Source organism: Apis laboriosa, unplaced genomic scaffold, assembly GCF_014066325.1.
Source record: "Apis laboriosa isolate Shangri-la unplaced genomic scaffold, ASM1406632v1 scaffold9_cov152, whole genome shotgun sequence".
In the NCBI taxonomy this organism is placed as follows: Eukaryota; Metazoa; Arthropoda; class Insecta; order Hymenoptera; family Apidae; genus Apis; species Apis laboriosa.
Window position 1 is genome coordinate 6,698,302 of NW_025224966.1, and position 15,033 is coordinate 6,713,334.

Here is a 15,033-nt window from a genome sequence, read left to right on the forward strand (position 1 = left end):
AGAATTCCATGATACGTCATTTTTTTTTTTCCTTTTCTTTTTGTGAAAATCATCGTGATTCAGGTTATTTTTTCTCGCGACGAGAATCGATACGAATGATCACGTTAAATTATTCGCATTAAATTATTCTAAATGGAAGATCTGTTCATTTTGAAAATTTTGATTTGATCTTGATTATAAAAATTTCATGTGGAGGTATTTTTTTTTTTTTTGCGACAAAGTTCGTTTCGTGTTAGGAAAAAAAATAAATAGTCAAGAATAAATTTATCGAATAATGATTCGAGTTATATCTTTATAAAATTGTTCGAGAAAAATTAATAATGCTCGATTAAAAAAATGGAAAAACTTTAGTTTCTCGTCGTATATACACGTATATAAGAGAGAAAATTAGAAAAGAAAATTTTGATATAGAAAAATTAAAGGCAATTAAACTTATCTGTTAACTGGTTGAACTTGGAAATTCGATCGTATAGTAGATAAAGAAAATTACACGCAAAGTGTTCAAATATTTGAGGATATATAATTTTTAAAACCTGTCTCCACAACGAAATTAGATAAAAACAATGATAGAGATAAAAGAGGATTAGTCGTACAGAGATTAGGCAAATATTTGAGAGCGTGTAATTTCTCAAAGTTATCTTTCGTTCAAGATAAATTCCAGATAAAGAATAGGATGCAAGGGTGCAAGTAAGTAATGTGTGCAAAAGATATTCGTGAAATTTTAAACTGTCTCCCCATGAAAATTAGATGGATAAATTTATCCGGGAGTAGGGATAGATTCTTTAGGTCGAAATAGAATCGCATTGTCCCTCCTCGGCGACACTACTCAACCCGTGTTTCAATGCAAAATTTTTCTCACTTTCTAATTAATAAAATCTAATAAAATTCACATTCTTTCACGAGAAATTTAAAATAAAATTTCACGTACGCCTAAATAAAAAAAAAAAAAAAAAAATACGAAAAATAATACTTCGCTTGAATAAAATTCCCTAGGTCTTTTATCATCTATTCAAAAAGATTTTACCACATTTTCAACATGGCGACTCGCGTTTACAAAATCCACGTCATTATCTGTACGTTTCATCCGTTTCAAATTCAACGAAACGTCAAAAGTCGTTTCGAATGGGAAATATTGGGGGAGCAAAAGGCAAAGGAAATTGATTAAAAAAACGAGAGAATGAAAAACGAATGACAATCCCCGTGGTTGTTTCTTTCATTTAAACTATTCTTTCCACGCATGCTCGAGCATTCATATTTGAAAATTACGGGGGAAGAGAAGGAAGGAAGAGAGAGAGAGAGAAAGAGCATTTAAATTCGATCACGTCTTTGACAATGAAACGAATTGTATTGGCTCGTCGCCAATTTTTTTGTCGCTGTAGCAACACGCGTGAGGGGGCATTTTATCGGAAAAATCGATTTCGATCGTTGATACGTGGCGCGATTGGAAGAGGACAACGCGATGAAATAAAACGAGCTAGTTTTCCCCGATCCCAATCAACCGTTCGACGTTCGAATTAGATACGAACGATTGGTAGTTAGCACAAATGCAAAGGGGAACAAAAGCAGTTAAAGGGTAGAAAGATGGTTATTGGAACGAAGTTGCGAATATATCGAAATGATCGTCAAGTTCTATGGAAATAAATTATTAAAACTTTCAATATCCCCGTTATATTAAGAGGCTGCCAATTTTGATTCACGTGTTTATTATACACGCTTGATATATCTTATTATGTATTAACAAATTATCAAAAATTAAGGATAATTTTTTTTAATCACACGAAAGTATGAAAATGATTTTGACAGAAAAAGAAAAAGATAATATAATTAAGAAACGATCGTTTATATATGATATTTAAATATTTATCATAGATAGTTTTAGCGTTGATTTTTCGAAACCGGACTCGACATTTCGTTTCAATCGATCTTCTTTTTAATTTTTATGGAAAATATTTTATTATAGAGTAAATTTAGTAGAAATATTTTTTGAAAAAAAATGTAAACCTCGAATTACGAACGACTCATGAGAATGAGACACGAAACGTAAATATTACATCTGACAGCACAAGAATTTTTCCTTTGTCAGAATTTTGACAAGTTTCTTCCGCGTCGCATTGAACACGGGAATCCTTTCCGCTCAAAAATTCTTTATCCATTTCCGATACTTCAAAGGCATTACTTCGTAGCTTTATCCGATAAAGAACACGAAGAATCGGATAGTAAGAAGTTTTAACGACATTAGAAAGAAAAGAAGAAAAATTCAAACAGAATCTTTAAATCGCGAAACTTTCTTCTCCAATTATCTCGACAAAGGAATTTCTTGCTTCGATTGGTTATTCGTCAAAATCAATCATGTGTTTATATGATGTTAAAATTTTGAAAGAAACTTGACGTTATGAAATTGAAAATTGCAATTTCGTTATAAAAAGTAAAGTTTTATTCCTGAATGATTCGACGAACATCTACTTACTAAATTACTAGAAAAAAAATGTATCAAAACTAGTATACAGAAATGAAATTATGTTTACGAGGACAGTGATTAAAATCTCGTTAAGGAATAATATTTTACGTTCAGAAAATAATTTCTACGAGTCAAGAATTTTTAATTTTTAAAAATATGATTGTAGGAAGATTGGAAAGTGTTAATTATTTGAAAAAGATTTATTTAATTATCCAAGATCTTATTAGAAAAAAATATCTATAATGTTGGAATATAAATTTTCATTTTTAAAATCGAATCAAAATCTTCGACTTTATTATTTTATTAATCGAAAATCCTTATCGAAAAATCGAAAATCCTTTTAACCTTCGACGAAATTAATATTTGAGAGAGCTCGAACTTGGGCCAAGGGGTGGGTAATTTCATCGCGAAAGAAATTTTTTCCCCCTTCAGGACGCACAAGTTCGACGCGATTATGCGAAGATAAGAAGAGGTGGATTATTATTCGTTTGGAAAGTTCGAGCAGTCCTACTGGATATTGACGACGCCCTTTAACCTTTCTTGGCCACCGTAAAATGTAGCCACGAATAAGCCTTTGTGCGTTCCATGTTTTCGCGTAAAATCACGGATTACGAAGGACAACGAACGATAAATTATATTCCGAGAGATTCTTAAAAATTTGATAAGAAAAATATCAAAATGGATGCGTGTAAATGCAGAATTTTGGGGGGGAAAGGTTGAAACTGTTGCCGAATTTGATATATTTTTTGAAAATTTACAAGTTATGAAGGCATCGAAGGATAAATTATTCTGAGAGATTCTTAAAAATTTGTCAAGTGAAAAGGAGATGCGTGTAAATGCAGAATTTTGAGAGAAAAATTTGAAGCTGTTGAATTTTTATAACGACGTTAATGGAGAATTAAATTTTTGGAAAAATTAACATGGCAACACGATAGAATTTTTTATTAAAGAAAATTTTGTGCTTATATGTCCGCTTATAATGTATAATGTATATTTTGTTTGTTTTATAAGTGCAACAAAGTGAAAGTTGAACCAGGAACAATTTCAAATACTTTCAAACTTTAACCATCCAGTTGAAAGTTCAACTCCATTAACGATCACAACAACAACAACAAGTGATAATTCATTTACTAAAAAGTTGTATTACACCTAATTCGTTAATACTTAATTACAACAGATAAAAATTCAAGAGAAAGGTGGAGAGAAAAAAAAAAATCAAAATTAAAATTCAAAAGTCGATATTTTTCTTTTCATTTCTTTTAATCTCCATTGATATCGATTATTCGAAATTCTGAATAAATTATCACCTCAAAAAGGTAACATTATATTATAATTCAATCACGATCGTGCAATTTCATCAACTCACTTGAAGCGTTCGTCGTTCTGGATCGCGGCAGAGAGCCCTGACGAAATGTGGATCCAAATAGTCCGTCATAGTAGCCTATCCGTAGACTACTCTGCGATCCTTTTTCCTACGTGCTCCTGTGTCCAGTTGAGGGACCACTTGCTGAACATCGCCACCAAAAAATGGTCGCGACCTACGATCCTCCAAGCCTCCTCAAACGCCGTACGATCTCTCCTCGGCCATTTAAAAGGCCGAATCCCTCGCGAGAGTCTTCGCAGAATTGTTCATTCTTTTGTTCTCATTTTTTTTCCCCCCCCCACTATTTTTTTTCGATCAACAATTTACATTAAATTTAAAAACACAACTATTATTCCCGTTCACAGACGATTTATTAATTAAGAACATTTTCCTGACCAATTTTCTGCTTTCCAATATCTTCCATGGTTTTCCTGTTGAATTACGAATTCTGCAACAGAAGAATAAAAACGGAACAAAGTTAGTTGAATTAAAAAATAGTTGCATAGTGAATCAATATTACTAGATTAATTACAAATTATACCTAGAAATATTAATTTATCGTTTAAGAATTGCATTAAAGATGTATCTTTATGAAGATCTTTAGATTAGAAATTCTATTGTTCCGCATTCTTCATGCGAAATTAATAGTTCAATAAACTCATAAAAAAAAATAATAATAAATGAAGAAACGATCGCATTGTCACAATTTAAGATCCATTAATCAACTTTCATTATCAATCAATTCGCATTCTCTCCTCAAAGGTGAATCTCTTTTCCTACTTTCCCCTCTTCCATAAACATCAACCTCCTCCCCTGAATCTACCATTCATCTTCATACAACTCAAACTCTCTTTCAAACTCTCAAATAAACTCAGCTATCCGATCGCAACAATTACTCGCATTTCTCGCATTCTTATCGCAGTTAAATCAATTCCGGAAAATTATACGTAATTGCATATTCAAATCTTTGATTGACAATCTCGAAACAATGAGTGAACGTATCTCAAATCTATCTTGGAACAATTCCAAAACGTAGAACGTTCGTTTCCAATCCCATCGAATCAATCCGTAAAAGTCATAATCCGTTTCCAAAATGTTGGAAAGAGAGAAAGAGAGAGGGATGGCGATCGATTGTCGATCTCAAAGCTAGAACTCGAGCAAAACGGTCTCTCACGCCCTTCGAACGGTTGCAGAGGCGGCAAGAGATCGAAGGAACGATCGCGTGTACCGTTACGAATTATGAATGAATCGCGAAACAAGGTGCAGGATGAATTATAAGCGCGACGGAAGTCGCTCGTTAAGGCATGCTGCACCTGCGGATGAGATGCGGTGAAACGATAGCGGGCCGAACTGGAAATAGGCTCGTCGACCATTTCTCGATCGAACGTGATTCCAGTCGAGGTGTTGATTCTCTTTCGCAGAGTTATCGTTACCCTCTTACGAGATCTCTCGTATTCCGGATATCGAGTCGAGAGTGAGTATAGAGGAGAAAGGGTATGCTGATTTGGTAAATAAAATTCTGGAGAATAATTTTTGGATAACGGGAATAAAAGTATCGAAAGTTACTTTTTCGAGAGTAAAGAATCACAGGGCGGCAAACGATTATTTTTCAAAGGTGGAAGAATAATTCTAAGGGTAGTTGACATTTGAATAAAATAATCTCTTGATAATTATTTTTCACCAACCTGGAAATTTATGATCGTTCGAGAGCCAACTCGTGACAATTTTACTGTGAAATGGACGAGCCTTTACGAATGTGAGCTCTCCCCTCTCGTGGAGAGATAAGTCGACTAACAAACGTGGAAAAACGTGGAGGAGAGGACGAAGCCATCGAATAATTTTTGGATAACAGTATCCAGTATTTGAATAAAAGTATCGAAAGTTACTTTTTCAAGAATGGAGAATCGCCTAAGAGCGTCAATACGATTATTTTTCAACGATGGAAGAATAATTCTAAGGGTGTCGTTACATTTGAATAAAATAATCTCTTGATAATTATTTTTCACCAACCTGGAAACTTACGATCGTTCGAGAGCCGACTCATGACAATTTTACTGTGAAATGGACGAGCCTTTACGAATGCGAGCTCTCCCCTCTCGTGGAGAGATAAGTCGACTAACAAACGTGGAAAAACGTGGAGGAGAGGACGAAGCCATCGAATAATTTTTGGATAACAGTATTTGAATAAAAATATCGAAAGTTACTTTTTCAAGAATGGAAAATCGCCTAAGAGCGTCAATACGATTATTTTTCAACGATGGAAGAATAATTCTAAGGGTGTCGTTGACATTTGAATAAAATAATCTCTTGATAATTATTTTTCACCAACCTAGAAACTTACGATCGCTCGAGAGCCAACTCGTGACAATTTTACTGTGAAATGGACGACGCCTTTACGAATGCGAGCTCTCCCCTCTCGTGGAGAGATAAGTCGACTAACAAACGTGGAAAAACGTGGAGGAGAGGACGAAGCTATCGAATAATTTTTGGATAACAGTATCCAGTATTTGAATAAAAGCGTGGAGGAGAGGACGAAGCCATCGATTTCTCGGTTCATTCTCCGACCTTGGTCGTATGTAACGTCACGCGAGCCACATACCTAACCACCTTTGCGAGTGGAGGTCGTGCCAGAGACGCTGCCACCATGAAACCGACCGACCAACCATGAAACACCGATCCGGAGCCATTTGATCCCCAACGAGATTCGCGGATGTATCGCGATTTGATACCCGCGACGCATCGATCTCGCAAATCAACTTGATAAACTGCCAGACGCGTGGCGTGGATGGGATTGAAACAGTCGGGACTGCCGAGAAGTTGGACGTGGCTCGACGTGGTTTCGGTGTAAATGTAGAAAATTAATGGATTTGGACGGGGAGGAGGATTTTGGTATCATTTGCGAAAGTGGAAATAATTGAAAGCGAACGATAAAAATTTTGAGATATTGTTGAGATCATGATCGAGACAAAGATTTATATAATCCATTCGTGACACGCAGAACGTAGACCCTGATAATAAGTTCGAAGGTATTCGATTCTCGAGTTATTTGATAAATGATAAAATAAAAATTACAAAATAGGAACCATCTTTTATTTATATTTGGATATTTTATATTTATATTTGACGTCAATATACAATTTCCGTAGAGTGCGATATTTCTTTCTGCATGATTAAAGGTATTGCATTTCTCGTTAAAAGATGTAAAAATAAGTTCGATCGATTCGTGAGATGTGCTATAACCTTCGTCGAATTCTTTCTTTTTCCTTCCTTTTAGAACGACGAGCTCTTCGTTTTTCCTTTCATTAGTATAAATATTTGAGAGCATCGAGTATAAAATTTCTTCGACTTTTTTTATTAATCTTTCAACTTTTCGCAAATTTTACGTTTCTATAAAATAACAAACATGACATGGAAATTTTCCAAAGGATCCAAGAATTCAAGAAATCCAAGAATTAAAGGGAATTAAAGAATAAAAAAAGTCGTAGAGATTAAAGTTTCAAAATTCTTCTGAAGCTTAAATCACATTTTATTCGAAAGTTCGAAAGAGAAAAAAGATATTTTTTTCGAGGAAAGGGAGCGAAGCAACGGTAGATATTAAACTGCAGATTAAAATCGATTTCTTTTTCTCTTTTTTTTTTTTCCCCAGACATATTATGTATTCGACAATACACAGCTGCTGAGCAGTAATTTTCGAATTGAATGGTGGCCGATAGTCCGCGAAATGTTGCCGGCTGAATCGACGGGAAGGGAAGACGATATTTCCAGCCCGACTCGAGCGATTCTATCAATGGGACGCAATTTTGCGGGATCTAAAATGTTGAACCCGCGGACTACATAGGAGAGGCCTATGGGATCTGGTCTTTCGCAGAGAACGGAGGCAGAACGTAGACCCTGATAATAAGCTGTGCCAGAACCGACTTTCTGGCAACAATGGTTTTTCAGGTGAGACAGTTTCAATCTTCGATACGATGTCTGATAATGTCTTTTCTTTTTTTTTTTTTTTTTTTTGTAAAAGCTGCTATCGCATCGTGATTAATCTTGCTGGATTGGAACATCTCTTCAACCATTTTCTTTGCATATTTTAAATACTATCTCTATTGCACTACATTGAAAATATTACATTATGAGAATGTCACAGCATCTTTCGCTCAAGTCGACGAATATTCCAATTGGGATTTCAATTTTTTCCAATTTCGCGGACAATCGAGGATATGTACAGGAGGAAAGAAAAAAGAGTTTCCATTCCCTGGGCGGAAAATTAAATCTCATAATCGATAAAAATGAGAGGATTGGAGGAGGAGGCAGAAGGCTTCGGAGGAAGGAGCAGCTGCGAAGCCCAAGAGAGGAACGTCTGCATCGACCTTGCGGATCGTTTCTGTTTCGACTCCTACTACTCGTTTTATCCTTCCCCTGCTTCTTCATCTTCGCGTAGTCCGCGAGCCCGCCTCTTTCTTCCTTTCAAAAAGAAACTTGCTGAGCCGGCGTCTCGTTCACAACTCGCCCGGTGCCTGTACGGGTACTACAGGCTCGCGTGAAACGGAATGTCAAGAAAGAGTGGCAAGAAACGTGCGATACCGAGAGGGAGAGACCTGAGGTCGCCTAATCAGTCTAATTATTATCAACGGTGATGATCGACAATTTCGAAGATATTTTCTAAGATTTTCGATTTTCATTCTGAAGGATTCGTATTTATTTAAGAGATATGATCGATTTATTATTGGAAATATTTAGTTAATTAGTTAATATTTAGTTATTATTGGAAATATTTAGTTAGATTAAAAAATTAATCTTTTTATATTTCGGTGAACGAAGACGATGTTTTTCTTTTGATACGTGGACGTATATTATGAACGCAAGTCAAAGTTTTGAATTTCTATCCCTGAGAGGATCATCCATCCTCACATTCAATTAATTTGCAACTTTATGTCGAGACATTAATTGTGTTGGTAATTTTGAGGAATAGGAATATTTTATATAGTGGTAAACGTGAAAATTTCCAATTTAATATTTCAGAATTTAATATTGATCACTTGACTGGTTCAATCTTCATCCATCACTTATACTCACTATGAAAGAAATTTCATTCTAAACGTTCCAAGTAGAGGAACTTAGCAAAACACGGATCGCTTTAATTAATTAATTCTTCAAGAAATCAGGAAGCAATGCATCTTACAAAATGATCGAGCTAAGAACGAAACGGGAAAATATCTCGTACACGCTTAAGATATCTTTATCCAGATATCAGTATCGAAAACTCGCTATTAAATCTTGATCCATCGCAAGTTAATCTTGATTTTCCGCCACAACTATTGCACCACATAGCCAGGGAATACGCGCCAGGAAATTTTTCCTCCGAGATTCTATCACGGCAAATATAATTTAACACAGGATCTCCCGTGTTCGTGGAATGATACAGAAATTACTTAATTAATTGCCCTTATTAAAGTTGATCGCGAAAAAAAAAAGAATTATCTCCTCCACTTCCTTCCATTTGTCTCTATATTTCTTCTCTCTCTCTCTTCTAAATTATCCCGCTTAACGCCATTCCCCTTGATCGCTTCGTGCAATTTAACGCGCTCTAATATCCTTCGCCTACGATTCATCGTCCAAGTTCGTCTCCCTTAACTTAAGTTAGAAGAATAGAATAATTTAGAAAAAAAAAAATGAGTGGAAGAGAGATGAAAATATACACCTGTCCGATCGATTAATTTCGTTCGTGGAACGTCATCATCCACGTGTCCATCAACCACGAGTCAGTCAACCATTCCACGAAACTGGAAATTGATGGTAATTATGCAAGTTTGCCGATGCATTCGATATTAGAGGATGATCTATCCGGCCTGCAGTCCCCATTTTTCAACGTGCGGGATGAACTTTTGGTACATGGAAATAAATACAAGGATATTTTTATCGGTGACTGGTTTTAACGCTCCTCGTTAAAAGGCACGCGTCTTGGACCAACGCGAAGGGAACACGAGAAATTACGGATCGTTACGTTTTCGATCTATTGTAATTCGTTTGTTTAGTCTAGCACGATCGAAATGAATTTATAGAGAAATATCGAAGAGGAAGGGAAAGAAAAGAAGAAGAAGAAGTTTTAATAATTTTAATCATCGTGATATAAGTTTTTGTACTATTTAAGTATAATTTTGTTATGCTAGTAAATTTTGTGCTAATCGTATGATAATTATGATTCTGTACGTATTCTGACAAACTTTGCTGCTTCGTATTTAAATACTTTAAAATATGTTAAAATCGTAAAAAAAAAAAAAAAAAAAGAAAGAAGAAAAGTTCAAAGATCGACGAAAATTAAGATGCGATTAAAATCGTTCCATTTCCGAATTGAATAAATAAAAAAAAAAGAAAAAATCACGAGTTAATATTTAACTAGGAGATAATCGTGTTTCAAATAATGATATATCAGCCAAAGTTTTACGAGTTTCACGATCGTAGGCTAGTCAGGCGAGCATTTGAAACAGTCAGACACTGTGTAAACTAATAAATTTTAACCTATATTTTAACGTGTATTTATTGTTCGTAGCGTAGTTTTATTTCGTAATTCTATTGCGGTTAAATAATATTAATTTTCGATAATATCAATACGAATAATGAATATAAAGAAGAGATATAATTAATTTGCAATATCGATCAAATGGACGTATTTTGAATAATAAAATCAAATATATTTCACGATATTCAATTATCTAGAATTTATAGAAATATGTCCGGGCCGACATCGATAACATTTGACATCGTGAATTCGATAAAGATGATGTTACGTATATTTTGCTATTTTACCAAGTTGTTCCACTTATTTAATATTTACGTTTCGTCATCTTGTGAATCATGTATAGGCGTAAAATGTATTCTAAATTACATAAATAAACATTAAGATGTTACGTACGTGTAATATTAAATGGATAATGCATCATCAATTGCATTTTCGATTTTCGTTACGCAAAGTAGCTATCAGAATTGTGTCGAAATAAATTTTTCGTTTTCAACAGTAGTAGAAAATAAAAGTTAAATCACAAGGCTGGTGAAAAATTGGATGGAAAAATTTTTTACTTTTAGATTTATTATCAATTACGAACGATTTTTAATATATTTCGATACTATGCGTTATTTTTTTCAACAAAATCCGATCGACATTAATTTAAATTCATATCCACTATACTGTTTGATTGTAGGATTTCGATATATTTATAAAATATATATGAATAACATATCGCCGTCAGATGAACATGGTAAACATATATTTTATATCGTTCGACTCTATACGTTTTACAAGATTTAATCCACGTTTAAAAATATTACAGATATTTTATTAATTTTTGTAAATGATTATTTTCAAAAACATGTCGAGAGATATGTACTTAATTAATTCTCCTCTCGAGTCACAAAATTCGGAAAGAAATCAAATCGTTGATAGTTTTTGATGATCCACGAATAATTTATTACAAGTGGAGGAGTAATCATGGCATGACGGTCACGGGAAAAGGCAAACAATATTCTCGTGAAACAAAAACGTTACAACGAATTATTACGCTTATCGTCACGGAATAACGATACGTCATCATTCGCACATGGAACGTTAAAAATAATTTACAATTCTGGGAGATTAATCGTGACCATAAATTCGCTCGAGGACACAGGGGAGGGGGAGGTGTTCGGCCGTGATCGTTCATTCCACGTTTTACGCGAAATTACATTGATCCATTGTTGAATAACGAATATTTAATAGGGAATAAATCTATGCCGATTTGTAATATTTTGTCGTCGACAAATCGTTCAAAAAAAAATTTTTTCTTTTTTTTTACAACACGAGTCGAATTTATTCGCGCGCGATACAACAGAGCTTCGACAATGGGAGAGAATTTTCTTTCCTTTTATTAATATTTTTCTCAACTCGTTGAACGTATTTCGTTTAATGGGATGTTCATAAATAGAACAGAATAGAATATTTTGCAAATTAAGGAAACTCGATGGTATTAATTTCTATGTGGAATTGTATATTATAGGATAAATCCTCTCTCGACGACAAACTCGTTAATTATCTTTAATCCAAGATCATCTATTTTAATCCCTTAATGGATAGAATCGTGATCCAATATTTCATATTTCTTTATTGGCTTTATCATTAAGCTTCGCATCGGATAACCGCGGACGAAATCCGAAATTTTGCATTCGCAAGCGCGACGATATTTTACGCAGCTTCCTATCAATAATAACAATAATAACTGCAAATGTCATATTTGCAATTTCAACAATTGCATTATCGCGCTTTTTCATTGCGGATTAATTCGTTTCAATTAACGATAAAGTTAATAGAAATGCATGATAAAATTTTTATCATCTCGATCTCAAAATCGAAACTCAATTTTCCTAAATTGTCTTCACTTAATCGTACGATAATTTATCAAATAATAATATCGACGAATCGAATAATAATAATATCGTTGTACGATATTACATTAATATATTTTCATCGAATCAAATCCAATTCCAAAAAGAGTAATCCAAAAAGTTGTACAGTTCGAAATTAAAATTAGCTATCATCCGTGGCAAATTGCTCAAATTAAAAAGAAAATTGCCGGTTTGACAATTCGAATCGAATCATCCCCCCTTCGATCCCCCTCGATTCGGGTTAATAATGAAACGTGCACACCGTTAGCTACTTTCTTTATAGGGTTTCATAATGATTGACAGTGCGAAGCGGGGCATAAGTCCGTGTGTTTGTCAGCAGTTTGTCGCCGCTTCTATAACCGTAGGGAGCCTGAACGATCTAGATTGAATCCAGAGATGCTGTCAACGATATTGCGGACACCGTTTGGTGGCACAAAGAACCGTTTGTATGCCGGCTGCACACCGCACCACGTTTCGCGCCCCTCCCCTCCCCGTTTCGTGCGTCCACCGTTCCGATCCGTGCCACCTTTTATAACTCACCTTTTTTTCTCCCTCCCCCCCTCCCCCGATATCGCCGTGTAACGCGATGAAAAATACCTGTCACGATTACGATACTTCCGCTATGCTCGATTTCAAGAATTTTACTTTATCGAGAGATTAGCAACGTGGATATCCTTTTTTCATCAAATGCATCCATTGAGAGATGGTAGATTTCATTGAAAATATCGCGGGGTGGTCGTGATTGAATTTTGAATTCGATGTTATGAACGATGAGATTAAATTTGGGAATAAAGATGTAATAGTTTTTTGAATGTTAATAATTTTGATGATGTCGATATGGATTTATTATAACACTAATTAGTTAGTCGATTGTGAAATTGAAAATATATATTTTTATTTTTATGTTTTGATCACATTTTATTTTGATATTAAAGCGATCAATAATCTTTAGAGAAATTTTGTCAGTCTTAAAAATTGTTATATTATCATCCCCAATTAAATATTCTTTACATTCGACGTATCTTCACCACCGACGAAAATTTAAGAAAAAAAAAGAAAAAACCAGTGAAACTTCATCAAAAATTACTAATCAACAAATATCGCAAAAAAAAAAAAATCCCACGTATAATAATAACCCAAATTCTCAAAAAATAAATAATTCGAACGCACGCCGCGGAACCAATCTCGCCGACATTTTCACGCGAATTTTCTTCTCTCCTAACACGAACGCGTTCCAATTTCAACGTGACTTGAAAAAATTCGAGGAGGAAGAAAAAAAAAAACACCGTTCGACATCGTCCTTTTTTATCCATCCTCTTCGCGTAACGCGATTACGAAAGAATCCCGTTACGCGAATTATCCTAGATTTCTAGGACGCCCGAGCGTTAATCGCCCCCGCGTCTCCCTCACCACAACTATCGAACTATCTTTGATAGCACGACGTATGCACGAGTAGGTACGAGCTCTGGACTAAGAGAAAGATCCTTGGCCCACTGGCATCGGCGTCTGCATCGCTATCAACGCAACAAGCAAACGCTACCGTTAACATTAACGCTGCCTCCCCTCCCCCCACGCGATTAGAAACGAACGGCCCACGCCGCAACGTAATATGCGTAACATCCTCATTAACAGGTCGGGGGGGACCGAGCCGTTAATCTACGCGCCTTTTCCTTCTATTCTACAACATTTTATCAATTCGACTTTGCCCCATACACAGCTATACACCGTATATCGATAAGAGGATAATTATTATTAGGGGATGAAATTAAAATTATCGGGCGATAAGTGAGAATTGAGGGGGGCGTTATTCGTTTTCGTTAAGAGGATTATTTGATTTTGGTTACTTGTTTGGATGTTTGTTATTTTTTTTTTTTTTTTTTTTTTGCTTGTTTTTGAAGAGTTTGATTGGCAAATGGATCGGTGATTGGATTATCGATGTACGAAGTTTTTTTTGGAAAATGAATGAATTGACGAATGTACGGCGGTTTGATGAATTTATATCGTGAAACTGTAGAAATTTTTTTCCTATTTTGAGTTATTATTTTGTATAAATATAATAAATATCGATTGGGAACGCGATACTCGATGGATTAGAATTTATGAACGTGAGTTTAGATCCGTTTAAAAATTTAACGGTACCCGTTTTTGCGAGGCAAGAAATGAAATTCGAATTGATGTCGTGCTTCTGTAAAGAATTTCGAATTTTAAAGTATCTCGAAAGGTGAACTGATAACGGTAATAAAAAAAAGAAATATAATTCCAGTTCTCTCTCAACAACAACTCTTCCAAACAAAAACGCGTGTAACGCGTGTAAAAAGGTACTGTTAGACGATCGCACGTTGAGAAGACTCGAGAGCAAGAAGACTTACGCACAATTAAGCGAGTAATATCAAAATTTTATGCATCTTTTCAATCTCAATGTAACTAACAACAAATTACAACAACCTCGTATACAAATAAATTAACGTCCATCTCCATTCAAATTAGAATTTCAATTAACTCTCGTCTCTCTCGCGTTACCGTTCCCCCTCCCCTCCCCCTCGAAAAAAAAATCTCCATCCTCGAAATAGCTAATTGCCTGGCAAACAAACACGATTACACGGCACGAGTTGTATATGTACCTATGAAAGGAAGTATATCGTTCCGACAAGTATTTAACCAACTCGATTAGGATCTAACTAAAAAGTTAAACTCGCGCTCTGTTTTCGTTGAACAGAGAGGTCGAGAGAAGATTGGTGGGGTTAACCCAATTGCGCGGGAGTCTTTATTTCCGTGTCGTTTATTTCGTTATCGCGTTAATTACACC

General features: G+C 35.0%; 1 protein-coding gene across 2 annotated transcripts in view; it reads right to left on the minus strand.

The window, feature by feature from the left end:
* The window catches only part of LOC122719920 (rap guanine nucleotide exchange factor 2-like), a 202,153-nt gene that overhangs the window by 159,263 nt on the left and 27,857 nt on the right, over nucleotides 1–15,033 (minus strand). For both annotated transcript variants that reach the window (XM_043946187.1, XM_043946186.1), the window contains exon 2: nucleotides 3,825–4,269. In XM_043946187.1, the coding sequence (XP_043802122.1) occupies nucleotides 3,825–3,893 (69 nt within the window). In that variant the 5' untranslated portion in view covers nucleotides 3,894–4,269. The remainder of the gene's footprint in view (nucleotides 1–3,824; nucleotides 4,270–15,033) is intronic.